Below are 26,982 nucleotides of genomic sequence, written 5' to 3'. Positions count from 1 at the left end.
CCCGCGGCCCGCCCCGCGATCCCGGCATCCTCTCGGAGCCGGACGCAAACGGCGTCCCTTCGGCCATTTTCGCTTCTGCTCCCGAACGGGCTCGACGGCGTCGCGTTTCGGGACTTGATCCCGAACTGTGGCCGAGGCCCGATTAGCCCGTCCGACAGCGCTCGGGCACTTTCGGACAGGAGGAGGCGGAGAGCCGAGGCTCGCTCGTGAGGATCCCGGCTCGGGACCGTTCGGCTCCGCTCGGCTCCTTCTCGGGCGGGCTCGGCTCCCGCGGGTGGCGGGTGCAGGCGGAGCCTGCAGCGCAAGGTTCTCTAGGCCGGGTCGCGTTGCGTCGGAGTCCGGCGGTATCGGCCTCACAGTAGGGGACCCCGATGACTGGGGATCACGGCCGACGCGGCCTTCTAGGCCCTGAGGAGGGCTAGCGCAGAGCCTCTCGGAAACCCTCGTGCGGCCTCGGACCAATTCGGACCGACTCGGCTCCGCGCTTCGGACCACTTCGGCCCCCCTCGTTTCCGGACTCTAGGCCTCGGCTTGGCTCGACTCGACCGGGCCGCTTCGTGCCGGTTCGGGCCCTGTTCGGGCGGCCCCGGCTCGGCTTGGCGGCCGGCTTCGGGCGGGCTCGGCTCAGCTCGGCTCGGTTCGGGCAGCCCTCCTCGGTCAAGCTCGGCCTGTCTCGGCCCGGCTCGGGCGGCCTGCTCGGGCGGCGCGCTTCGGGATCCGTCCCGGCCTTCGGGCGGCCCCGGCCGGCGCCTTCGGGCGGGCTCGGCGGAGTCCGGATGGAGGACTCGGACTCGGCCGCCAAGCAGCTGGGCCTGGCCGAGGCGGCGGCGGTGGCGGCCGCGGCCGCTGTGGCGGCGGCGGCCGCGGCCGCGGCGGGAGGCGAGGCGGAGGAGCCCGTGCTCAGCAGGGACGAGGACTCGGAGGAGGACGGAGACTCGGAGGCGGAGCGCGAGACGCGGCGGGTGACGGCCGTGGCGGTGATGGCCGCCGAGCCCGGGCACATGGACATGGGCGCCGAGGCCCTGCCTGGCCCCGACGAGGCCGCCGCGGCCGCCGCCTTCGCAGGCAAGTGCCGCCCGCCCGCGGTTCCCGCGCACCTGTCCGCACCTGCCCCACACCTGCCCTGCACACCTGCCCCGCACACTCCCACACGACCTGGCGGCACCTGCTCCGCGCGCACTCCTCACACTTGTCCTCCACGCGCACCTGCCCTGCCCACGCCTGGCTGACTGGCACACCCATCCTCCCCCAGCACATGCCTCGCACCTAGTTTGTGTGACGTGTGGTCCCTGCACACCTGCCCCATGGGAGCATCCTGGCCCTGCCCTGCCGCATACTTGCTCCCTGAACTCCTTTCCTTCCTTTCAGTGCTCTGCGCTACTTCCAGAACCTTCTCAGCACCTGCCTGTTGCCTTGCGTGTCCTCTCCTCCTCTGTCCTGGGTGCTGGTGACACAGGGGTCAGACACGGGTCCTGTCCTGGAGGAGCCCGGGGTTGGGTGCATCTGGTCACCCAGAATCCTGAGGGCCTGCTCAGGTGTGACCTTAGCCCTGGGGAGCAAGGCATCTCACTTAGTCTGGGAGGGCCCGCAGCCTTTGGGGGCAGTCCCCTCTGGCCTGTCCGTGGGGCCCCCATTTCCTCCTTTACGGATCTTCCCTTCTTCGGGCACCACCGGGCTGCTGGCCCACGCTTTTGTTCTTGCCGCACAGAACATTCTCATTTTCAAGGTTCGTGAGCCATGCCCCAAAGCGCCCTTTAGAGGTTGTGTCTCCCCGGGGCACCGTCCCGAAGGAGGTAGAGACTTTCCTAAGCATTGTTCCCTCCCACTTGGGCTCCCGTGTGGCCGGCAGAGCCGGGCACTGGAACCCCTGGGGAGCATCCTAAGGCTCTTCTCCCCTAGGGAATTTCATGGGTTTCAGAACTGGACAGCGGCCTCCCCACCCAGTGCTCCGGTTTTTCTGGCCCTGGAGGAGCTGCGTGGGGCCTGCAGCCCGTTCTCTCACTGCCCCGGTGCCTGTGGTCTGTCCGGGATCCTCGCAAAAGGCAGGGAAAGAAGGCTTTGTGGCCCTTAAAGGGTTCCATTTTCGTTGCTAAACTCTGGTTTAAAGTTGAGATCTTGGATGGTGAAGTTTTTCTTCAGCTTTGTGTTGTTTTTGCACGGGTTTTTCTGAATGCAGAAAGGGAATGTGATGCTATTCACACGTTGGAGACATGTATTGACATCACATGTTTCTTTCCTGCAGAGTTTTATCCTTGTGTTTTTCCAGTGTGTTAAAACTTGTTGGTTGTGAATTACCGAGGCCAGGTGATTCCCGGGTTTCTGTAACTCAGCAGGACAGGGTGCTGGCTTGAGGCTGCCTCCCGGGCTGCTGGCGAGCTCTTTAGACCTGAGCTTGTGTTCAGACCCCTCGGGCCCGGGCTCCCTGGGACACGGTGGAGGAGACAGATGGGGAGCAGGTGTTTTTAGAGCAGTTTAGTGAGCTCGGGCTGATGGAATGTGCAGGACTCTCGGTCAGTTTGAGCACCTCCCCCAGGCCACAGGCGCTCTAGGTTTGGGACATTCCGGAAGGCAGCGCCACCCCTGGTGGCTGGGGGAGCATCAAGGGAGGGCTGTCCGGGGCAGCCCATCAGGAGTGGGCCATGGGCAGTGGAGGGAGCACGGGGGGCGGGGCGCGACGGCGCCCCCGTGTACAGACGCTGCTAGGAGGGGCCGGGCTTAGAGTTGGGGGGCGCGTGGGGTGGGCACAGGCAGGTCTGCCGCTTTTCAGGAGGAAGAGGTCCGTGGCAGGTAGGGGTGAAGGAAGGGGAGGGAGGGATAGACATGAGCCTTCCTGCACTGACCTGCAGGAGAGGGGCCAGGAGGATCCCCACCCGGAAGGGAGGGAACTCTAGGATTTTAGGGGCCTCTTTGGGGTATGGTTTTAAGTAGAAGGGAGCGAGATGCCAGGGCAGAGCTGTGGCCAGCTCAGTGGGTGCGTGAGGGCAGGCGTGCCCTGTGGTCTACACTGTGCGTGGCAGGCTCTGTGGAGAGGGAGAGGTGGCCTTTTGTCCTTGGAAGGACCAGGTCATTCAGACTGGTCTAGAAACGTTGGTCAGGCGTTTCGTGTACAGCGTGAGGCCTCCCACGGTAGCTCAGGTACTTGACCTGGACCCACCGTGGGCTGCCCCCCACCCTCGCCCTGTCCCCAGTGGCCTTTGGCTGGGCCCTGAGTGAGGCTCCTGTGTTGCAGAGGTGACCACCGTGACAGTGGCCAACGTGGGCGCCTCGGCGGACAATGTCTTCACCACGTCGGTGGCGAACGCCGCCTCGCTCTCGGGCCACGTGCTGGTAAGCTGCCACGGGAGCGCTTCCGGCCCCGAGGGGGGTGGCCCGTCCCCCAGAGACCCTGAGCCTGCCCTGTGCCGACTGCCTGGGGAGGGGAGGGGAGGGGAGATCTCACGGTTTCCTTCTAGCCTGGATCACGCACCTGGGACGCTGTACACCTGAAAGCAAAGTGGTTGTTACTGAGGTAGTGACAGACAGAAAAGTGTTGCTCCTGAGTGTAAGGGCAGCAGGTTGGTGAAGGGCTCGGGGGTGCAGATCTAAGAGTCTTGGTTTATTTCTTCTGGTATCAGGATGCACACAAGCTGATAGCCAGGCAGTGACGTGGTGCCTCTGGCCGGTGTCCTGCCTGACAGCAGACTCTGTCACGTTCTCGTTTTCTAGGAGGGGCTGGAGCCAGAGGGTCGGGGGGTTAGGGGCGGCCCCAAGTCAGCGGGCTCTGAGGACAAGAAGACCCAGAAACTAGTGTGATCCTTCTGGAAACTGACAAGGAGAGGGGGTCTCGAGTATCGACATGTCTCACATGCCTTCGTGAGAAAAATACTTTGTGGTTCTCGAAGGAACGCAAAGCGTTCTGTGGTTCCGGTCGAGAGCTGTACGAGTGCAGTGATTCAGGTGCGGGCAGTGTAGACGCCCTTACTGAGGCGTTGACCCTGCAGGCCTGTGAGAGCAGGCCAGGTGTGTGCATGCGCACGCCGGGTGGAGGGCCCGCAATCCCACGATAAGCTTCTGCTCACCCCCCCTGGTTTGAAGGCCCCATTTTCAGATGTAAGAAAAGGTCTTTGTCTTAGTTTTATCCTCAGCGTGAAAGCACGAGAGTGTCCCAGGCCTTGGTGTGGACGGGGTGCGCCGGGGTCTCTAGTCCACTCCAGGGCTGTCTGAGTGAGTCCATGAGCGTGTGCCTGTGGGCAGTTGGGGTGGGCTTAGCGCCCGCAGGCATAGGAAAGGGGCATCTGGCTGGCCCAGAGGAGGCAGGTGCGGTCACGGCAGCATCCAGCCCCAGTGGAGAGGCATGTAAGCAGCGTGGCTTGGGAAGCCCTGTGTCTGGGTGGGCTCGGGCATGAGAAGGGGTCCTGCACTGGGCCTTGGCTGTGCTTATGAGCTTGGCCTCTCGGAAACCCTCCCCTGAGGCCTGCAACCTCAGAGGCTGCCCAGGCAGACGGGAGGGCATTTCCTGTTCCAGGAACACATTTATCCCTTAACTTGGACAAGCCATGTGAGCATTCGCTCAGAGCCATGCAGACCTAGTGTCGCCTCTTCTTGGCCTTGGCTCTGCATCTGAGAAGCATGAGGCATGGTGGGCCCCCCGGTGGCGGTGTCAGCTGGAACCTCTCTGTAGGACCATGTCCCGGTGTGCAGGTGTGCGCCAGCCGCTGTCACTTGAGACTACTGGTGTTCTTTCCCCCAGTCGGGCAGGACAGCCCTTCAGATCGGGGACAGTCTGAACACCGAGAAGGCCACGCTGATCGTCGTGCACACGGACGGGAGCATCGTGGAGACCGCCGGGCTGAAGGCACCCACTGCCCCTCTCACCCCCGGTATGCCCTCCTGCTCCAGGCCTCGGGGGCAAAACGCTCTGAGAGCTGGTGGAGTTTATCCTGGGGGTGAACTTTATCTTGTGGTGAATTTCAAATTTCAAATACTATTTAGTTTAAGTATAAAAAGTGGATTTTTTCAGGCAACAGAAGAGTTGCCCAGAGTTACAGGGGGCGATGCTGCAGAGCTGGGGGAAGAACCTGTTAGAATCAAGATGTTTTTTGTGCCTTTCTGTTATTCGGGGTGCGTTCAGGTCTCTCATTTTCATGATGCTTTCTTTGCTCAAGGCCCTCAGTCTCCTCCGACTCCTTTGGCTCCCGGCCAAGAGAAAGGTGGAACTAAGTACAACTGGGACCCATCGGTGTACGACAGTGAGCTGCCTGTGCGCTGTCGGAACATCAGTGGCACCTTGTATAAGAGCAGGCTCGGCTCAGGTGGGCGCGTGCGGGGTGGGCCCAGGTGTGCACAGAGTGGGCCCAGGTGGGCTTGCGTGGGGTGGGCCCAGGCTGCTGCTTATCGCCTTCCTTTTGCATCCCCACTGTAAGTTGGGGCCAAGGATGGCCATAATGACGCGTAAACTAGTTAAACGGGCAGGTCGAGGAATGGGGTGGCCCGTGGTAGGAGCAGGGCTGGACCATGTTCCCTACGGTCCTGGGTCAGCTGAGTGACCCGTAGGTAGAAGGCTCTGCAAGTGGGAAGACGTCATGAGCTCCGTGTGGGATATGGTGGAGTGTGCGGTGACCGTGGACGGCAGGTCGGGGCTCAGGCATGCGGTGGGAAGCGCTGCCTGCAGATGTGGGCTCGCCGTGGGGCACCGAGGGAGCGGCTGAGAGCAGGCAGGCCCGGGACACCGAGGGTGGGTGGGCGGGAGGGGAGATGGGCCTGGCCCAGTGTCAGCGGGAACTACAGCGGGTGGCTTCGTCCTTTCAGGAGGCCGGGGGCGCTGCATTAAGCAGGGGGAGAACTGGTACAGTCCTACCGAGTTTGAAGCCATGGCAGGAAGGGCCAGCAGCAAAGACTGGAAGAGAAGCATCCGCTATGCGGGGCGGCCGCTGCAGTGCCTCATCCAGGTACCCAGGTGCCGCGCTTCCCCACCCTCCCTGCTCAGAGCCGCGAGCCGCAGGCCCGGCTCCTGGAGCGTCGGCCGCAGGGCTTTCCAGGGCCCACAGGCTGGAGTCAGATGGGATTCGAGTCCCCCGCTCACTTGCTGTGTGAGTTACGTCACCTTTCCATCTGCTTCCTGATGTTCCAGATGGGATGTTGAGGGTGTTTGCTCCACACCTTGCCGTGAGGAGTGGATGAGGCAGCGTAACAGCTTCCGCTTGAGTGCGTGTGACTTTTGTTCATTTATTAACAGGAGAAAATCAAACGGAAGTTTAATAACATGTATACATGGGAGAGACCGAGGAAAACTGAGTAACTCTGCCTGTGACGTTTAATTAATTAATTATTATTCTTTTATGGTACGCGGGCCTCTCACTGTCGTGGCCTCTCCCGTTGCGGAGCACAGGCTCCGGACGTGCAGGCTCAGCGGCCATGGCTCACGGGCCCAGCCGCCCCGCGGCATGTGGGAGCCTCCCGGACCGGGGCACGAACCCACGCCCCTGCATCGGCAGGTGGACTCCCAACCACTGTGCCACCAGGGAAGCCCTGCCCGTGACTTTTTAAAAGACACCTAACTTCTCTCTCCTTGAGCTCATCTGTGAGAGGAGAGGGCTCCTCGTTGCTGTTTCCGGTTTAGCTCTAGGAGGTTGATAGAGAAATCACGCCTACACTCCCTGGCAGGGGAGAGATAGATGCTGCCACCAGCAGAGATGTGTACGAGAGAAGGTTCTGGAAATGGTGGGATTTTACCTTCACAGGGGGATCGGGGTGAAACTGGTTGAGATCTGGGGCTGTTGACTCACTTCAGAGCCGACTTTCTCACGTGTTGAGGTACTTTTTAAATTTCAGGATGGGATCCTAAACCCTCATGCCGCCTCCTGCACCTGTGCCGCCTGCTGTGATGACATGACCCTGGTGAGTGGGCCCCTGCTCCCCTCAGCTCCTCTCAGAGCTGCTTCCAGCTTAGTTTCTTCCTCAAATTCTGGGTTTTGACCATTACTCTGATGAGTGAGGCCTCAAGTGGGCCCTGGGGCTGCTCAAAGAACGTTAAGGGAAACTTTCTTAAATAACGGAAAGCTCCTATAATGTCACCGTTTGTTTTTTTTTTATAAATCTATTCATTTATTTATTTTTGGCTGCGTTGGGTCTTTGTTGCTGCGTGCAGGCTTTCTCTAGTTGCGGCGAGCAGGGGCTACTCTTCATTGCGGTGCGCAAGCTTCTCATTGCGGTGGCCTCTCTTGTTGCGGAGCACGGGCTCTAGGTACGCAGGCTTCAGTAGTTGTGGCTCGTGGGCTCTAGAGTGCAGGCTCAGTAGTTGTGGTGTAGGGGCCTAGTTGCTCCGTGGCATGTGGGCTCTTCTCGGACCAGGGCTCGAACCCATGTCCCCTGCATTGGCAGGTGGATTCTTTAAGCACTGCACCACCAGGGAAGTCCCTATAATGTCATCGTCTTAACCGTACTTTTTTTTTTTTTTTTTAACCGTACTTTTTTTTGTGGTGACGACAAGTATATATGTGCTGTTTTATGTTTTTCATTTTTAATGTCACGTTATAAAAAAACTACACTGAGCTGATTTATATAGAGAACTTTTAATGTCTTTTGAAGTCTTTTTTTATTCTAAATTCTTAACTGTTTAAATAAAAGGGATATTTGCATTCGTTTGAACGTATATTGCTCTATAGCTTTCAAAGTGTGACACTAATTTGTTATATGTGGACTACCAGTTTTGTTTCAATGTTTCTATTGTTAAATATTATTTTTAAATGTCCTAAAATTAACTAGGAAGCTGCATAATGAGATTTCTTTTTTTTTATGGTTAATTAGCAGCAGCTATGGAAGAAAACTTAATTGGAGAGATGTTGTTGAGTGGGAAAACCAAATATTCTAAAATTGTCTAGTTCATGTGTAGATCACACATGAGTCTAGTAGAATGACCAGTAGGATATTTGTGTGAGAATAAGACACTTTTAAAGTTTGCTTGCGAAGATTGGTAGGTGACATTCTTGGAGATCTTCAGGGGTAAGAGGAGCAGAGTGGGGGGTCAGCCCCATCGGGAAGCATGGAGTACCTGGTACGGTTGTTTACGGTCACTCCAAACGCCGAAACCCTCAGGTGTCACCTGACGGCACATGTATGGGACGTGTGTACTGAAGCTAGAAACGGCCAGCAAGAGAACTCCGAGAAGACGTGGACCTGCGGGCTGGAGGCCGCGATGCAGTGAAGACGTCCTTCTCCCCACACTGGTCTGTGGGTTTAACACGGGTCTCTTCAGAGCCCCAGCAGGATCTTGTAGACATCAACAAGTTGATTCTAAGATTCATATCAAAAGGCAGAGGAAAGGGGTAGCAACACGGTTTTGAGGACGAAGACTACAAGTGGAGGAATCACAGCACTTGACTGTCAGACTTGCTGTATTGTTTCTGCGGCCAAGACCGTGTTTGGCAGAGGGGGACCCGTTGATCTAGGAGCAGACCCACCGTCCACACACGGACCTGCAGGTGTGGGAACAGTCGGACACTCACAGGTGTAGAAGTGACCCTTGACCTAAACATCACACTTTATATACACACGAATTCAAGATGGATCATACAGCCAAATGTGTCCAAAACTAAACTACAATTTGTAGAAGAAAATCTACCCTGATCTAGGGTTAGACCTTCGACATGGAACCAAAGGCACAATCCATGAAATGAAAACTCATAGGTGAGACTTCATCAAATTGAAACATTGCGGCTTCTGCCTCAGGAGTAGTGCTGTGCAGGGCTCCAGGGACCCACTCCCCGGACAAGTAACCCTAACTGGTGAAGATGATAAAAAGCAACCACTTAAGGTCTCTGGAGATTGTCCTGGGGGCAAACAACAAAAAAAGAAACACTTATCCAGGAGAATCCTGTGAGTCTGGCGTTCGCGTCAGGCCCTGCTCCCTCCCTGCATCCCTCCGGCTCAGCCCAGGGAAGCTCCATCGTCCCGGCCCCGCTCGTCCCTAGGGTGGAGGTCCACGCAGCTGAGGCCAGCCAAGACCAAGCGGCTCGGCGAGCAGGGCTGACGGCCTGAGTGCCGTTTCTGCCCTGCTCCAGGGCAGCCCGTGGGGAGGAGGCCAGCAATGCAGGAGGGCAGCCGGCTCAGCTTCCCACCGGGAAGAGATCACCCTGAGAAGCCTTCTCAAAGGTTTGTCCTGAAAGCCACCCAGTACAGGAGCCTAACGTGACAATCTGACAGTGGAGCCGTTTGCAAAGGGTAGAGCAGTTAGGTGGCTGAGTCCAACAGCTGGTGCGGTAGCTGGGTCACTGCCGCCTGGAGGCCTTTGTCCAGGACTGCAGCCAGGAAGCCCTGGAGGGAGGGGGAGTCATCTGCACAGCCACTCAGTACAGCACCTAAAATGTCCAGTTTCAGCAAAAATTGTGAGACATGTAAAGGGCCAGGGATATGTGAACCACACAGAAGAAAAGCAGCAGACGCAGGCACTGCCCGTGGTGGGGGCAGCAGACGAGGCTTCCAAGCAGCCTCTGTGTCTTCGGGGCTGAAGGAGACACGTCAAAGCGTCGTCAGCACGGGTCTCGGTCTGCGGGGGCACTTCAGGAGCGGGCGCTGACCTTCTCACAGTTGTGGAGGCAGGCAGCCCAGGTCAAGGTGCTGGTGTGTTCCTGGCGGGGCTCCTCCTGGCTTGTAGGCTCTCGCTTACTCAGCTGCTCCTACAAGGGCACTAATCCCGGCGGGTCAGGGCCCTTACCCTCAAGACCCCCGTTGCCTCCTTGCTCCAAATATGGCCACCCTGATGGTCAGGGCCTCACAGGTGGTCCTGAGGACACAGTTTAGCCTAGAAGGTGACGGCAACGTCTCAACACGTGGAGAAAATCAGTAAAGGGAGGAGCCACCGGGGAGAGCCCGGTGGAGATTCTGGGGTTGGCGCGTAGCACAGAAGCTCACTTGCGGGTCCACAGCAGGTTTGAATGGGCAGCAGGAAGGGCCAGCGAGCCCGCAGGGGTCTTGGGCGTGAGCTGGGAGGCTCATCTGATCTTCACGTTTTCCTGCTGTTTCTGCTCCATCGAGGTTCTCTCCTCCCGTGTGTCGGGGCCTCAGGGTCTGCGGGGCGCCCCCTGCTCCCCGTGGGCCCTCTCCCTTCTCCTTCCTTGGTCCCCACTTGTTTTCTGTCTCCCGGGGATTCCTAAAAATTCGGTGTTGATATTACTCTCCTGTTGGAAGTGCTGTTAACTCACACGTTCTCTCTGAAAGTACCTTTTCTGTTATTTTAAGCCGTTTGGGGCCTAAAGGGAGCTAAGGGAGCTTTGCACGGTTCCGTCTTCTGGCCGCAGTCTGGGCATGTCTCCAGGCAGGTCGCCATTGGAGAAGAGTCCCAGGTGGCGTTTCCACGCATCTCACTTTGCCTCCCGCCCCCCCTCCCCCAGAGCGGACCCGTCAGGCTCTTCGTCCCCTACAAGAGGCGCAAGAAGGAGAGCGAGCTACCCGCCACACCCGTCAAGAAGGATGCCCCCAAGAACATCACCCTGCTTCCCGCTGCAGCCGCCACAACCTGTGAGTCACAGTGAAGCAGCTGTCGTCACGCGACATGCTCTTAGCGTGTCCTGCTCACGCGTGTGGCCGAGGGGTCTGGTTCAAAAGCAGGCACGGCTGCCGCTCATGGGGCTCCCTGGCCTCTTCGGTCCCGGCCTGTCCTTGGCACGGACTTCACTTCGCGCAGCCCTCAGGCCCTCTCGCCGCCCCGGGGGCAGGCGCGGCTGGGTCACATGTAGGGAGGGCGGGGGCGGGGGAGGCGCCTGCTTCTGAAACCGGGAAGAGGCGAGTTGGGCTGAGTTGGGCTGCGGTGGTGGGAGAGGCCTGGGAGGCGCCCGGTCGCTAGGGGCTGTCAGCAGCCTGACGGCTCCTGCAGGGGAGGCGCCCCATGTCCTTGGGGCTGGTCGGCAGGAGGAGACAGAGCCCCCAGAATGCCGGGGGCCCCGCTGTGTTTTCTCTTCAGCTTTGACAAAAATCTTTTTCTTAATTCAAGCTACAAAGTCCTTCTTACGTTCTTTTAAATTTTATCTCTTGCCTTCTGACGAGACAGTACATCCAGGTGCTCAGGACACACAGCAGGAGCTGCGTCTGCTGGGGTAGGCGTCTCTGGCCCCCCCCAGGCACCGCCCCTGCGGAGGTGGCTGTGGGCCGGCGGACGCTGCTGTGGCCCCCGCGCACCCCACCCCGACCCCTGGGTTTTTCTGCAATGTGCCCAGTGGGCCCAGCACGCGGTGACAGCTCTCCTGCTTTTCCAGTCACCGTGACCCCCTCAGGACAGATCACTACCTCTGGCGCGCTGACCTTCGACCGGGCGTCCACCGTGGAGGCCACCGCGGTCATCTCGGAGAGTCCGGCCCAGGGCGACGTCTTTGCGGGAGCCACAGGTGAGTTGTCTCAGCGCCTGGCAACGCGGCCCCAGCGGGTCGCTGGCAGGAGCTGTGGGGACCCCCGCAGGCAGGGGCGGCGGGACCAGGGCCTGAGAAGCTGAGGCTGCTCACGGAGCCTAGACGGGCGCCACGGGGCAGAAACGCCCCATGTGCACGTGGAATGTTCTGGTAGCCGCCTCCGGAAAGTGAAAGGGAACAGTGGAAACTGGCTTTTGTACTGTGTTTTATTTCATGCAGAACATCCCAAATACTGTCCCTCTGACAGTTCACGTCCCCCACTTCCGCGGCTCAGGAGCTGCCCTGTTGGACGTGCAGCACAGCTGGGTCTCACGCCATCATGTCCCTCTCCCCTGACAGTACAAGAAGCAGGCGTGCAGCCCCCATGCAGGGTCGGCCACCCGGAGCCCCACTACCCAGGGTATCAGGACAGCTGTCAGATCGCACCGTTTCCGGAGGCCGCGTTGCCAACATCTCATCCCAAAATAGGTCAGTGTGGAAGAATTCTCCACGAGTGGCCGTCGCGTGCAGAATCATCCCTCTGAAAGGCTTCCTAGGTGAAGTGGGCTGTGGGGCTTCGGCCTGTGTGTGTGAAGCAGGTCTCACTGGAAGCTGCTGCTCATTTCTGTGTGGGGTGAGGCTGCTCACGTAGCGGCCTTTGACCCGCAGAGCCTGAGACTCGGCTGGGCTCTGACCAGGACACTGTGCTTGGGGTCTGTCCCGTGAGGGCGCTCGTCCGGGTGGCCTCAGGTGAGAGGGTGTGTGCGTGTCTGCGACTCGCCCCGCCTGAAGCCTAACGGGGACGTGGCCCCACGTGTGCATTTTGAGCGATTTGTCACTGACGCACGTTTTGGACACATTCTATGTCAGGACACTTTTTTACAGGGAGCATCGTAATCCCAGCTGGTGGACCTTTGTGTTTTTTACAGTTTCCGCCAGAGACAAGACAGCAAGATAGAACTTTGTCCCCGAGTCCTAGAAAACGCCCCTCTCCTTCTCCTTTTCTTGTCTCGCCGCGCTCTCCTCTTGCTGTGACGCCCCTCCCACCCTTAAAGCTCGCCTCTGTTCTGCCTCTTCCCCACACCTTGCCTCAGACCCTGGCCCCAGGCCCGGTGAGCCTCCTGGCCGGGCTGTGGCCCTGCTGACTGCGGGGTCTGGGCAGGGCCTGGATGGGGAGTGCCCGCCCCATGCGGTCGGCCGTGCCCTGAGCAGGGCTGCGAGGCCTGGGCGACCCGTCCCCCGTCTGCTTGTTTGCTTGTTTCAGCGTGGACGCGTGGCTTCCTGTTTCATTCAGGGCGTTGCAACCTGTTGCTGGGATGATTTGTATTGGGATGGTCCCTGATTTGGCTGGCAGGGGCCCCGAGAGCGGCTGCTGCGTCCTCTGTCCACCCTGTCACGATGCCTGCTTCCTTATGTCCGGGCCCAGGGCCCTGCCCTTGCGGGGGCGGGGCATGGCCAAGGGGGCGGGCGTCGCTCGTCCGGCTCCCGTGTGTCTCCTGCAGCCTGTGTCCAGTGACCTCCAGCTGGGGGCTTTTACACCGAGGACTCGGGCGATGCTACCGTCAGGTGTTCTTCTCTGGGAGGATGTTAGACATTCAGCAGCACAGCCTGGGTGTCTCTGCACCCAGGCCCCCCGGGGCAGGGGTGGGGAGCCCTTGCGCGTCCGCGTGTGCGAGTCTCCACTTCCCGTCCAGAACAGCGTCCCTTTGAGGTTCCCTCCCGCCTCCATGACTTTCTTCTCCAGCTGAGGGGACCCTGTCTCCTACATCCCTCATCAGCCCCCCGGGGACCACAGACATCCCCGAAGGCTTTCTGTGTGAGCAGAAACGAAACCAGGAGGTTTTAGTTCTTCCGTCTGCTTTACTTTTTATGTGATGTAACAGCCCCCCGCCCCACACTGGCTCTGCACAAGCTCTATGGTCACCTCACCTGCAGCTGTTGTGTCATCCATGGACGGGTGACTTGAAGGGGGGACCGTGGGTATGCTCTGTTCGCCACCCTACTTTCCCACGTTTGATGAGCGTGCAGAGGCACCTTGAAGCCAGGAGATGGGTTAAGTTCTTGTTGTGTTTTGCTTTCCACACGCTAGTGTTGACATCCTTGCCCGCCCTGGCGGTGCCTCCCTCCACCCCCACCAAAGCCGTGTCTCCCGCTGTGGTCAGCGGGCTGGAGATGTCGGAACAGCGGAGCTGGCTGTACCTGGAGGAGATGGTCAATTCCTTGCTCAGCACCGCGCAGCAGCTGAAGACGTTGTTTGAACAGGCCAAGCAGGCCAGCTCCTACCGAGAAGCCGCCGCGGCCCAGGCCAGAGTCCAGGCGGATGCAGAGCGGAAAGAGGTACCATTTGCGCAGCGGGTCTGGGGCTGCCACCTGCAGAGCCCGCCCACCTTCCTGGGCAGGGGGACCTGGCGGCCCACGCACAAGTGAAGCTTCTCTGATAGACAAGTGGCCACCGTTACCTGTCGGGCGTTTTTGTCCCTCACACGCACCAGCCGTTGTTTTTGAGTGCCCGCCTGTTGTAGATGTCACTCACCTGGTCAGGCCGTCTTCCTCCCGGGGAAACGGGTCTCGTGTGTTATCAAATCTGGAGGAGCGTCCTCTGGTGTGTCTTTGGGGCAGAGGTCTTGCGGTCACCAGCCCCTCCAGGCACCCAGCTCTGTGGCCGCATCTCAGCCCCACGGGGACTGGCTTCTCAGCCCCAGAGGAGCCGTCACAGGTATTTCGCTGCTGATGAGGTCCCCATGGTTCGGGAAGCCTGGCGCCCAGAGCGTTTCCTGCAGCACAGGGTCCCTCAGCCGTGTGGCGCCTTTTGGGATGCAGTCTTCCAGGTGATGTGGAGCAGGTGCCCAAGCCGAGAGGAGGTGTGTCCTCACTGCCCAGGGCTCATCTGGGGCCGGAGGAGGGCGGGCCGGGCTGCTTGGTACCCAGAGCCCTCTTGGGAGCGGCTGGAGGCGGGAGAACGGACAGTGATGTGTCTTCAGTGTCACTTTGGTTTGTAGGTGAGTCGAATTGGTTTATCTCCACCAAATCCATATAAGAAAAAGAATTTAAGTTAGTACTACTTTTTATAGGTAAAGGGGAAAGAAGAGCTTTTCAGATGCAGTTTTCCTTTTTCTTCTTTTTTTTTTTGGCCGCGCCGCCTGGCTTGCTGGATCGTAAGTAGGGGGCTCTCGTTGCCGAGAGGCAGTGGATTGAAAGCCTACGTGCGTCTTTTATGGAGTTGCCTTTACTCTGCTGCGCCCAGCCAGCCGCTCCGCATGGTCGCCTCTTCCTGCATTTCACTGACCTCCTTCATCTTCGCTTCTTTAATAACTGACCTTTGGGTCAGCTCAGGATCTGCCTCTGTTCACTCCTTTCCTCTTGACTGGAAGCTCTGTTCCTTCCTTCACATTCCAGTCATTTTGATTGTTGGACCTTTTGGGTTATTCACGGCAGAAGCTCTGAGTTCTGTTGGATTCTCTCTCTTCCCCTGAAAAGTGCTGGACTTGGTTCTCAGAAGCAGCTGAGCTCCTGGCTGGTCTCCTGAACTCTGTTGTGTGAGGGGGAGTCTGTCTCGGTTACCTCTGCCCGTCACATCTCTAGTCCTGGTCTGGGTCACGTGCGGGAATGCGAGCCCTTCTGGGGGCGGGGGACACCAAGATCCCTGCTCAGCGCCGCCTTCTGGGCTGCTCTTTCTGTTGGCTCAGCCCCGTGCTGGCTGCATGGGGGCGGCAGGTGCCTGTGGCCATCTGTGCTGATCTCGGTCTCCCTTGGCTTCCAGCCATCTGGCAGCACCATCTTCAGCCCTCTGCCCACCCCCCAGCCCAGGTGACCACGGCCCCTTGCTGTGGCCCCACACACCTGGTGGGCAGGGGAGGCCCTGAGGCTGCCCCACCTGCGGGGGGCCTTCCCCCTCCCCCCTCCCCCTTGGGATTGGCTCCACCGCCCCCCCCACTCCTGTCCCACCTGCCTGGGCCTTTCTCCCCGCCCCTCCCCGGGGTTCAGCCCTGCAGACTGCTCTGGTCACCAGAAGGGCAGCTGCTCCTTCCTTTCTGGGTCTGGAGGCCGCACGCGCGGGGCAGGAGTGCGCTCTTGCTGCTCAGCTGCCGGTTCTTCAAACATTTAATGTCTGCATGTTCCATGTTTGTAAACAGTTTACTTGTCCTGTTTCTAAAATACTTGATCGTATCTGGTTTTTGCGGTTATAACCAACGTCTTAATCGCAAAATGCACTCATGTTCACACGTTTCTGATCATATACTTCAGAAAAGTCCCCAATGTGCATAACGAAAGGGCATTTTTTTCTTCGTTGAAATATGGTTCACATACTGTGGAATTCACACCTTTAAGGTGCACAGTCCAGTAGTTTGTTCACCAACTTGTACGGCCACCACCACCATCTGATCCCAGATCGTTTCCCCTCCCAAAGGAGCCGTCACTCCCCACCACCCGCAGGCCCCAGCTGCGCCAACCTGCTTTCTGTCTCTGTGGCTTTGCCAGTTCTGGATGTTTCTTGGAAACGGAGTCACACAACATGTGGCCTTTTGTGTCTGGCTTCTTCCACTGAGCAGAGTGTTTTCAGGGTCCGTCCACGTAGCCTGGGTCAGAATTTCATTCCTTTTTATGGCTAAACATTAGTTGTCGCACCGCATGTTTCTTCACTCAGCCATTGGTGGACATTCGGGTTGTTTCTACTTCTTGGCCCTTGTGGACAGTGCCCTGAACATTTTTGCACAGCCGTTTGTGTGGACGTGTGTTGTCACTTCTGGGTGCCTACCTGGGAGCAGAGCCGCTGGGTCCCACGGTGGCTCAGGGTTCACTTTCTGAGGAGCCACCAGACTTTGCCAGGGCGGCTGCCCATCCTGCATCCACCACCGTGTGTGCCGTGTGCCTTGCCCACGGCCTCACCACCACCTGTCCCTGATGAGCACGGCGGGGGGGCGACCCTCCCTTCCCCCGGGGGTGGCGAGGATGCCCCCTTGCCGAGACTCTGGGAGTGGAGGAGACCACAGTGTCCCCCCGTCAGGCCGGCTGGACAGCGGGTGGGCGGGTGGCTTGGATCTGGGGTGGCGGCGACAGCACAGAAAGCCGAACCTCATCCCCGCAGGGAAGTGCAACGGGAAAACGGTTTAACTTTCAGTTTTACATTTTTCATTAATTTTTGTGGACCTTTCCTTCACAGAATAAAATTACAAGTAAATTAGACACATCCCTTTCCCTCTGTGAAAATTCTCCAAAGACAGGTGGCATGAAAAAGACGGAGTGAGGCGTTTCCACCTGGTCGGTCCCGAGGTTACTTTCAGGGCACCGTGTTGAGTCAGCTGCGTGGGTTTTGTCTTTCACGTAGGAATAGCCCACAGTCATGGCCACGCTCATCCCACATTTAAGGGTCCAGGAGCTGAATTCCTGTTGTGCAGAACTTCCCCCTCGACCCACCGTGGGACACGTGCTGACGTGCGTGTCCGTCGGGTCAGCCAGGAGCGTCTGCCGCAGCTGGATCGCTGAGTACCCCACCGTGAAAGGTTGGGCTTTGCATTTCATTTGTAATTTTATGAATTTCTAAGGAAGAAATACAACGTGAAATCCTTTTATCCTTAAAATCCTGTTTGGCGGAAGGATGCTCAGCCTTTAGTGAGGGGCTTGAGCCCACTTCCCCCGCCAAGGCATCCGACACGTTCCCACACCCGGAGCTTTGAAAATGGCTGGAGCTCTTACAGGTGTGCTTGTCCTCTCTCCGGAGCTGTAGGTGTGACGTGTCCTCCAGTAGTTTTCCTGTAAGCTGATCACATGGCGGGGGGAAGCTAGGCATCCGTCCTGTCCGAGTGCCACCGGTGGGTGGATGCCAGTGTCCTTTTGTGTGTGCTGGTGTCACGAGGCTCCTCGGGTGACCTGGTTAAGTTGCTTGCAGACGTGGGTTGACCACCCTGTGCACCCTGTGTGTTTACCCTTCGTAACGGCAATGTGTCCGATCCCTGTGGCCCCGTGATGACCACAGCTCCTCGACACTGGGTTCTTGGGAACCAGACTCCTCGGAGAGCCTGTTCCCCAGGATCCTCTGGGGGCTTCAGGGGGCTCGGGGGGGCTGAGAGGCCCCGACCTCAGTCACATGTGAGTGAGGGGACGCAAAACGTGTCCCTGAAGCAGGTGGCGGCAGCGAGAAGCGGCCGGCGGGGCCCGGGGGACAGTGAGCCAGGAGGCCAGGTGGGGAGCACCGGTGGCTGTTGTGGAGAGGCTGCTGGACACCCTGACGTCGCCAGGGTGAGACGGAGCCCCCCAGCTGGGTGGTTGGGGGAGGGCTGCCCCGGAGAACTCTTCTGGAAGGTCCTGTCCACGGCAGCCTCCTTAGGGTGCTGGGGCTTGGTGGGGAGGACCGGACGAGTGAGGCCCCGGGACCCCTAGGAGGAGGCTGAGCCCTCGCTCCCTGGCTCCCTGGGAGGGCGCAGGTGCTGGCGGCCCGGGGGGGGGAAGCAGGGCTGCCTGCTTGGACGCTGTCTGTGGAATTTCTTGAAAAGTCACGTTTTAGCCCTGCTGAACTATTAAGGAGATTTTGCCAGTTTTAACCATGGGGCATTTGTGTTGTGTGTATATAGTTAGCTCAGCAGAGATTAAACAGGGCGGAAGACCAGACGCCCTTCCCGTCAAGGGCGCTGTGTCCATCCAGCACAAGCCAGCCACGTGGCTGCAGGGCGCCGGGCCGCCTGCCACGGCCCCGGCTGGGGGAGCGCGCGCACTCTGGGCCCCATCCCTGTGCTCTGGCCTCTGTTCATGCCTCCCGGCTCCTTCTCAGGCCTTCGATGATCTTCCCAACTTCCTTTTCTAGAGGGAATTGTGGCCCAAAGAGTAGCAGTGGCGGGCGGTCTGGGCGGCGCCTCTGGCTGCACCGCAGACGCTGTTCTCAGCGTTGGAAGAGAGCCGGTGCCCACGGGTCAGTCCGGTGACACCTCTTCCAGGCTGCAGACATGCCTCCTGGCCGAGCCAGGGCGGGGGGAGGTCTCTGGCTTCTCTCTTATCATCAGCCCCCGACCCCCCGTCGCGGACTCGTCTCACTCCAGGGCCCCAGGGCCCAGGCCCAGCACATGCGCATTTGGGGCAGGTCGGAGGGTTCCATCTGTGGAGTGATTGCCCCTTTTCCTCCCTTAGTCACCCGGGGTGGCGGTCCCCCTCCTGGACAGCGGTGATCTAGGAATATTTCCAGAATTCTTCTCCGTGGGGGATCTGTCTCTTGTACATTTGTTTGTACCTTTGTTTCTATCAAGAGGGGCTCACGGCACCCGTGTTACTTGTTCTGCTCATCCGGTTTGGCTTTGGCGGCTGGAGCTCTCAGTCGGCTCCCACATCCCTTACCTGCCTCTCAGAGCACCTCCCTCCTTTCTGGTGCTAGAAGACGCTCCAGGCCCATCTTGGGGGTTCCCCGCCCCAGCCCTGGAATCAGCCGTTTCTCCAGGGAGCCTGGTTCCTTTATTGGAGAACGAATGCTCTTAGGAACCAAGATCTGGGCGCTCTCAGCTGGCAGCAGGGAAGCAGTGGGTCCGACCGATGTGTGCAGACACAGCCCGAGGGCTCTGTGGCCGTCCGTCTCTGTCTGTGTGTCAGCCGGCGTGTCTGAGCCAGATCTCCTGCCCCAGGTTAGCTTGGGTTAAGAAGTAATTCCCAACGGGATGTGTTGGGAGCCCGGGGTCGGAAGTTCTTGCCGCACAAGAGCGGCTCCCGCTCCACAAGGTCTGCTCATGACACAGGCTCTTCATGCACTTAAGAGGTATTTATTGAGCGGTGGCTGTTTTCCAAGAACTGTGCTGGTGCCAGGAGCACCAACATGGCAGGTCCAGGTGAGCGGGACTCGCGGGCTCGTGGGGGACAGGGTGTGACACGAGGCCGCTTCCCTGAGGACTTCCAAGCTGAGAGGCAGGAGGGTCCATGGGGCCCCCAGCCTCACGGGCAGCCGCACCTCTGCTCCCACTAACTGTGAGACCTTTGCTCTCCCTGGAGGAATTTCTATGTGTGGTTACAGACTTCGGTTTTTTCCTGTAAGTATTTTGTTCTTTAAAGTAGGGACAGTGGACAAGCTAACTTAGTAGTATCTCAGAGTCCCCGTAATGCGCGTGTTTCCTGAAGCGAGTGAGGGGGTAGCGGGGGCTCGGGGTGGAGCGTGTCAGTCAGCGCTGGGCAGAGAAGGGAGCTGCAATCCAGAACAGGAAGCAAGAAGCAATTTGCTGCTTTGCATGTACTCTCGGGGGTAGCGGTGGGAGGCGGTCAGCGGTGTTAGGAACGGGCGTCTGGTGTGGCTCATGGGTGTGCAAGTCACACACTCACCCGCTGGCTGGGAGCAGGGGCCTGGCCTGCAGTCAGTGCAGCCAGGTGCGCCGGACAGCGTGGGTCACGGCTGCACACACCAGCGCTAGCGGTGCCACTGGAGTCCCCCTCCCTGGCTGGTTAGAAGGAGTGGCTCCTTCGCGTCTTGTGGGGAAGACACACAGAAGACCCACCTAGTGGAGCTGCGTGGCTGGGCCGGGGGTGCCTGGGCTGCGGATGACGGTCCGGCTGGGGGCCGCAGGGCCTGACTGCTCAGGAGACGATCCTGACAGCTGAGAATCCTGGCCTTCCTCAGTTTGGTTTCCTGCACGTACTTGGTGGCAGTGAAATCCCTGGTATTTGGAGCAAGGTTGGTGCAGCGGTGTGATCCGGAGCCCTGCTTCCCGCTCAGCAGTGCCCACCCCGCATCTGGGCAGCGGGGGGCGGGGACGCGGGTCAGCCTGTCCCCGCGACTGACGCCTGTGTCCTCTTGCAGCAGTTCTGTGTCAACTGCGGCCGGGAGGCCCTGAGCGAGTGCACCGGCTGCCACAAGGTCAACTACTGCTCCACCTTCTGCCAGCGCAAGGTAGGCCCCCCCCCCGTGCCACCTCCGCACTGTCCCTGGGCTCCGGCAAAGCCCCGAGGCAGCCACACAGGCCGTGGCCATGGAGGCCGCTGCTCCCCAGTGACCTTGACCTTGTCGTGGTCAGTGCTCCCCAGCCCTGGACGCCTCATCATAAACCCTGAAAGTCAGTGCGGTTGTACGTGTAGGCGTCTGACTCTAAGAAGATTAAAGAGTGTTCTGGAGTAGCAGTTGCTAGTTCAGGTTTTTACCACTTTTCTCACCCTTACTCAGAGTGAGGGGCCAAGCCGTTGACTGGGACCTGTGGGGTTGTCCTCTCCTCTTAGAAACTTTCCACGATTAAAAAAGGTAACTTGGGCTTCCCTGGTGGCGCAGTGGTTGAGAGTCCGCCTGCCGATGCAGGGGACATGGGTTCGTGCCCCGGTCCAGGAAGATTCCACGTGCCGTGGAGCCGCTGGGCCCGTGAGCCATGGCCGCTGAGCCAGTATGTCCGGAGCCTGCGCTCCGCAACGGGAGAGGCCACAACAGCGAGAGGCCCGCGTACCGCAAAAAAAAAAAAAAAAAAAGGTAACTTGCCGGGTGGACAAATAGTAAAAAAATCCCACCCCTGGTGCCTGTGACTTGGAGCTGCATCTGCGGACACAGCCTCTGCTGCGCAGGGGACCCTGTGCCTGGCGGCTTCCCAAAGCGCCCCATCCTCAGATGTCCTCGGGAGGGAGGTGGGCAGGAATGACCCCCAAGACTAGGGTGTGTGGGACGTGGCATCTTCCTCTGCGTCTCAGGGCTTCCCGGGGGGCTGCAGGGGTCAGCACAGCGTGGAAGGTGTGTCCAGGGGCTCCCAGCTACGCTCCTGAGCCCTGGCCCGTTCCCGGGGCGGGAGACTTGGGAAAGAGACCCGCAGGTCTGCTTTCCCTGGTGTCACCTATGGCTCGTGTGCTGAGCAGAGGGCCCGCATGCCTGCTGCGCTCGGGGACGCTGGGAGGAGCCCAGGCAGCCAGGAGGAGCCGGCGGGGTGGACGGGCTCCTGCTGGCTCGTGATCCGAGAGGGCGGGTGATCGGTGGCTCTTCCCTGACTTCGAACCATCAGAGGAAGATTCGTGGGTTTATTTCGTGATGGAGTTGTTTTAGCCAGATAGCACTTTGTCTAAATGCAAGCTGCAGTCTTGGAACCTCTCTTGGTGAATTGGGCAGGTATATTTCAGGTGTAACCTTGTTGACAAAGACTCCATTTCTTCCGTTGGTTGTGTTGGGTTTGTGCTCCTGTGACTCGCTGCCCTGATAAAGGCATAGGCTTTGGTTTTATTGGGTTGGCCACAAAGTTCCTTCGGTTTTGAAGTAAAAACAAAAGACACATTTTTCATGTTTCCCAACAACTTTATTGAACGACGTATTCACCGTTTTGTTCCACTACCTTCTGCCATTTTTCAGCCAACTTCATAATTCCATCTTCCCAAAACTTTTTATCTTTTTGAGCAAAGAACTGTTCCAGGTGCCTTTTACAGTCTTCCCGAGAATTGAAATTTTTTCCATTAAGAGAATTTTGTAAAGACCAAAATCAATGGAAATCCGAAGGGGCAATGTGTGGTGAATACAGCGGATGAATCAGAACTTCCCAGCCAAGCTGTAACAGTTTTTGCCTGGTCATCAAAGAAACATGCGGTCTTGCATTATCCTGATGGAATATGATGCGTTTCCTGTTGACTCATTCCAGACGCTTTTCGTCGAGTGCTGCTTTCAGTTGGTCTAATTGGGAGCAGTACTTGTTGGAATTAACCGTTTGGTTTTCCAGAAGGAGCTCATAATAGAGAACTCCCCTCCACTCCCACCATACACACATCACCTTCTTTGGGTGAAGACCGGCCCTTAGTGTGGTTGGTGGTGGTTCATTTCGCTGCCCCACGATCTCTTCTGTTCCACATTATTGTACAGTATCCACTTTTCATTGCCTGTCACAATTTGTTTTAAAAATGGAATGTTTCCATTACGTTTAAGTAGAGAATCGCATGCAGAAATATAGTCAAGAAGGTTTTTTTCGCTTAACTTATGTGGAACCCAGACATCAAAGCAATGAACAGACCCAAGCTGGTGCAAATGATTTTCAGGCTTGATACGGAGATTTTGAGTATGTCGGCCTCTCCCGCGTGGGTATAACGTTGATTGTTCTCAATTATTGTTTCGATTTGATAGCTTTCAACTTCAACTGGTCTACCCGACTGTGGAACATCGTCCAGCAAGAAATCTCCAGCACGAAACTTTGCAAACCACTTTTGACATGTTCGATCAGTTACAGCACCTTCTCCACGCACTGTGCAAGTCTTTTTTGGGGGGGGTTTCAGCTGCGTTTTTACCTTTCTTGAAATAGTAAAGAATAATATGCCGAAAATGTTGCTTTTTTCCTTCAATATTAAAATGGCTACACAAAAATTCACCAATTTTGATAAGCTTTTTTTTTTTTTTTTTTTTTGCGGTACGCGGGCCTCTCACTGTTGTGGCCTCTCCCGTTGCGGAGCACAGGCTCCGGACGCGCAGGCTCAGCGGCCATGGCCCACAGGCCCAGCCACTCCGCGGCATGTGGGATCCTCCCGGACCGGGGCACGAACCCGTGTCCCCTGCATCGGCAGGTGGACTCTCAACCACTGCGCCACCAGGGAAGCCCTGATAACCTTTTTTTAAATGCATGGTGATATGACAGCTGTCACAATACAGTCTAACAAAATTGTTTCGAATGAAGTTAAAGACAATTAAACGCTACTAGAGCCATCTTATGGAAAAAAACAAACTCTTTGGCCAACCCAATATTTACAAAAATCAGTGTACAGTGAAGTTCAAGAACGGTTAATTTTCACGTGGGATCCATCGTGAACACTCGGTAGGACCTGAAAAAACTTAAGCTCTGGGCTCCTTGTAATAAATGGTGGTGCCGACAGTACAGCTTCTGGGCCTGCCCACTGTGCTCCCCAGAATTCTGTGTGCTCCCCAAAGACCTGGAAAGGTAGTTAATGTTACTCACCTTCTTACAAGTTGGACAAGGGCCATGAATTGTTTTGGCTTTTACGTGCAGACTATTTTCTTTGCAAATCCCATGTCAGGTGTGTGTGTGTGTTTTACATCTTCATCGAGGTGGAATACATACCATAAAATCCACTAATTTTAAGGGTACGATTCAGTGGGTTTTAGTAAGTTTGCATTTGGGCAAACATGACAATTTGGTTTTAGAACTTTCCATCACCCCCGAAAGCCCCCTCGGCCCACACCCCAGCCGCTGGCAACCACGAATCTCTTTCTCTGTAGATGTGCTTCTTCTGGACATTTCACGTAGCAGGAGTCGTATAACATGTGGTCTCCCGCGTCTGGCTTCCTCTGACCAGCGTGTTTTCAAGGTTCATCCACGTGGAGCCTGAGTAGCGTCCACGGTGTGGCTGGACCTCGTCTTGTCCTCCAGTCCTCAGCCAGCGGACATCTGAGTGGTTCCCGCCATGTGACTGTCGTGAACACTCACGAGCGAGCTCCAGGGTGGAGACAGGTTTTTGTTTGTCTCGGCTACATGCGTACATGGATTTGCTGAGTCATATGGTAAACTTGCGTTTAACTTTAGTAAGAAGCTTCCCAACTTTTCCGAAGTGACTGCACCCCCTCCAGTGGCGGGTCCGCCCGTGTCCACAGCGCTGGCTCTTGCTTTCTGGTCGTAGCCCTGCTACCGGCTGTGAAGCGACGTCAGTGCGTTTAGTCTGCATCTCCCTGATGTCTAAGGGCGCCGAGCATCGTTGTGTGTGCTGATCGGGCGTTGTGTATCTTTTGGGGGGAAATGTCTATTCAGATCTTTTGCCCGTTTTTAAATGGGATCGTTTCTCTTCTTATCGAGTGTGGAGATGTCTGTGTATATCCTGGATACAAGTCCTTTATCAGATACGTGATTTCCAAGTACTTTCCCCCAGTCTGTGACTTGTCTCTTTATTTCTTAATAGTGTCATTTGAAGGGCAAAAGTTTTTTTAATTTTGATGAAGTCCAGTTTACTTTAAAAAAATTTTTATTATCTATTATTTTTTATTTTTGGCCTTGCCATAAGGCTTATGGGATCTTAGTTCCCGACCGGGGAGCAAACCCGGGCCCCCTGCAGTGGAAGCATGGAGTCCTAACCACTAGGGAAGTCCCAAGAAGTCCAGTTTATTAAAAAAACATTTTTAATGGAGATCACGCTCTTGGTGTCGTATCTCAGAACTTCTGCCTGACTCAAGGTTAGGAGAATCTCCTATTTTCCTCTAAAACATTTATAATTTTAGGTTTTTTTTTTTTTTTTTTTTTTTCGGCCGCATAGCATAGCTTGCAGGATCTTAGTTCACCAACCGGGGATTGAATCTCAGCCATGGCAGTGAAAGTGCCGGACCCTAACCACTGGGCCACCAGGGAACTCCCTTTAAGCTCTTACTTTTAGATTTATGACCCATCTTGAGTTAATTTTTAGGTATGGTGTGAAACACTGTGGACTTGAGCCCAGCACACATGAAGTTTTACATACTGTACAGACTTACAGAGTCAGGTAATCTACATAGTGAGGTAATTTACAAACTAAAAATTTATTCTTTTGAGTCTAAAAATAACAGGTGCTGGAGAGGGTGTGGAGCAAAGGGAACCCTCTTACACTGTGGGTGGGAATGTAAATTGGTGCAGCCACTGTGGAGAGCAGTATGGAGGTTCCTTACTAAACTAAAAATAGAGTTGCCATTTGATCCAACAATCCCACTCCTGGGCATTTATCCAGAGAAAACTCTAATTCGAAAAGATACATGCACCCCAGTGCTCATAGCAGCACTGTTTACAATTGGCAAGACATGGAAGCAACCTAAATGTCCATCAACAGAGGAATGGATAAAGAAGATGTGGTTCACACATACAATGGAATACTACTCAGCCATAAAAAGGAATGAAATAATGCCATTTGCAGCAACAAGGATGGACCTAGAGATTAGCATTCTGAGTGAAGTAAGTCAGAACGAGAAAGACAAATACCATATATCACTTATATGTGGAATCTAAAATATGACACAAATGAAATTATTTACAAAACAGAAACAGACTCACAGACATAGAGAACAGACTTGTGGTTGCCAAGAGGGAGTGGGGTGGGGGAGGGAGGGATTGGGGTTAGCAGCTGCAAACTATTATCCATAGGCTGGATAAACAAGGTCCTAGTGTGTAGCATGGGGAACTACATTCAATATCCTGTGATAAACCATAATGGAAAAGAATGTGCAAAAGAAAAAATATATGTATATAACTGAGTCACTTTGCTGTACAGCAGACATTAACACAACACTGTAAACCAACTAAACTTCAATAAAAAATTTTTAAAAATTTATTCTTTTGATATACAGGCAGACCTTGTTTTATCGCACTTCTCAGATGTTGTGTTTTTACAAATTAAAGGTGTGCGGCAGCCCTGCCTTGTCAGGTGAAGGTTATCATTTTTAGGAATAGAGTGTCTTTGAATTAGGTTCGTGCGGTCACACACTTAATAGACTAGAGTGCAGTGTAAAAGTGATCTGTATAAGCCCCGGGAAACCTGAAATCTTGTGTGACTTGCTTTATTGCTACATTTGCTTTATTCTGGAACTGAACCCCCAATGTCTCTGAGGTACGCCTGTAATGATTTGAAATTTTATTTTTTTATTATAAAAATAAGGCAACACGTTGTAGAAAATTTGGAAGACGTAGGACAGCACGAAGATAGGCAGCTGGAGCCCTGCCCTCCGGGGCTCACCGCTGGTCTCTGTTCTTCCGAGTGTGTGTGATGTTCATTCTTGTCATGGCTCACCAAACCCTAACCTCTCCGTGCGTCTTGGGGTCCGTGTCTCCACTAACCACGCCCCGTCGGGCCCCCAGAGCGAGCCCTGCTCCAGGCCAAGTTCGGCTCCATTTCCCGCCCGTAACGGGCGATGGCAGCTCCCACCCTGATGGGGGGCGTTGCGGGGCGGGGGGGTGGACGTCCTCCCCGACCTCCCTGGGGGCCGCGGCCTCCCAGCCCCTTTGTGGACACGTGGCTGGCTCCGGCGCAGTCCTTTCACTTTTGCGATGATAAGTAATACGGCTGGGCAGCAACATCGGAGACAAGTATTCCTCTGCAGGTGTGAGTGTTTTCGTTTAGATCCCAGGGAGGAAGCAGCAGGATCAGAGCATGGACGTGTCTCAAGGGTCATCCTGGGTACTTGCCTTCGGAGCGGGTCCCTAAACAGGAGGGTGGGCGAGGCTGGGAGCCCCCTGCCCCGGAGGGCTGGCCGCTCAGCACGTGCACACCCACTCCCGGGCACAGCCTTCTCACTCTGAACCGTAACACGGAGTCTGTCCTTCCTTTCAGGACTGGAAGGACCACCAGCACATGTGTGGTCAGTCGGCAGCTGTCACCGTGCAGGGGGACGACGTCCATGTCGCCGAGGGTGTGATCGAGAAGGTCACCGTGTGAGGGCTCGCGGGGCCTCTGTGGCCAGGACGGAGCCCTGAGGACGGGGGCCGCTGAGGACGAGGAGGAAGTTGCTGGCCAGGTTACGAGCGGACGTCGCGTGACCGGCACCCGGGCAGCGCGCTCCTGCCGCCAGGCCCCGAAGCGGGCGGGCGGGCGGCCGGTGGGCGCGGCCTGGGCCCTCAATGCCTCTCGCGGTGCTTTTTTTTATCCCTTGGATGGTGAGCATCCGGTCTTCCCTACGGGTGTGTCGTGTTCCGTAACACGCGTGTACATACATGTGTCTGTCAGTAAAGTTGGCGGCCCTGCCCCATGCGGA

At 56.7% G+C, this 26,982-nt stretch overlaps 1 protein-coding gene across 10 annotated transcripts; it reads left to right on the top strand.

The window, feature by feature from the left end:
* The first annotated feature begins 139 nt into the window (after positions 1–139).
* On the top strand, positions 140–26,982 carry DEAF1 (DEAF1 transcription factor). 10 transcript variants are annotated; one of them, XR_004475872.2, is made up of 13 exons: positions 140–1,065; positions 3,230–3,327; positions 4,730–4,859; positions 5,145–5,291; positions 5,788–5,927; positions 6,811–6,876; positions 10,368–10,494; positions 11,024–11,069; positions 11,229–11,357; positions 11,718–11,846; positions 13,447–13,694; positions 16,684–16,858; positions 20,122–20,211. XR_004475872.2 is itself a non-coding variant. In XM_049713566.1 (12 exons), the coding sequence occupies exons 1-12, from the start codon at positions 777–779 to the stop codon at positions 20,686–20,688; spliced, it is 1,698 nt and encodes a 565-aa protein (XP_049569523.1). In that variant the 5' UTR covers positions 140–776; the 3' UTR covers positions 20,689–22,388. The 10 variants fall into 10 exon arrangements, 5 of the variants coding, with proteins under 5 accessions (XP_049569523.1, XP_033258517.1, XP_049569524.1 ...); XR_004475869.2 differs by lacking the exons at positions 11,024–11,069; positions 16,684–16,858 and adding exons at positions 23,500–23,781; positions 26,562–26,982 and having other exon boundaries at positions 146–1,065; XR_007478805.1 differs by lacking the exons at positions 11,024–11,069; positions 16,684–16,858 and adding exons at positions 20,482–20,556; positions 22,857–23,493 and having other exon boundaries at positions 147–1,065.

Source organism: Orcinus orca, chromosome 8, assembly GCF_937001465.1.
Source record: "Orcinus orca chromosome 8, mOrcOrc1.1, whole genome shotgun sequence".
In the NCBI taxonomy this organism is placed as follows: Eukaryota; Metazoa; Chordata; class Mammalia; order Artiodactyla; family Delphinidae; genus Orcinus; species Orcinus orca.
The sequence above is the reverse complement of the archived record's forward strand: the minus strand, read 5'-3'. Positions and strand labels throughout refer to the sequence as shown.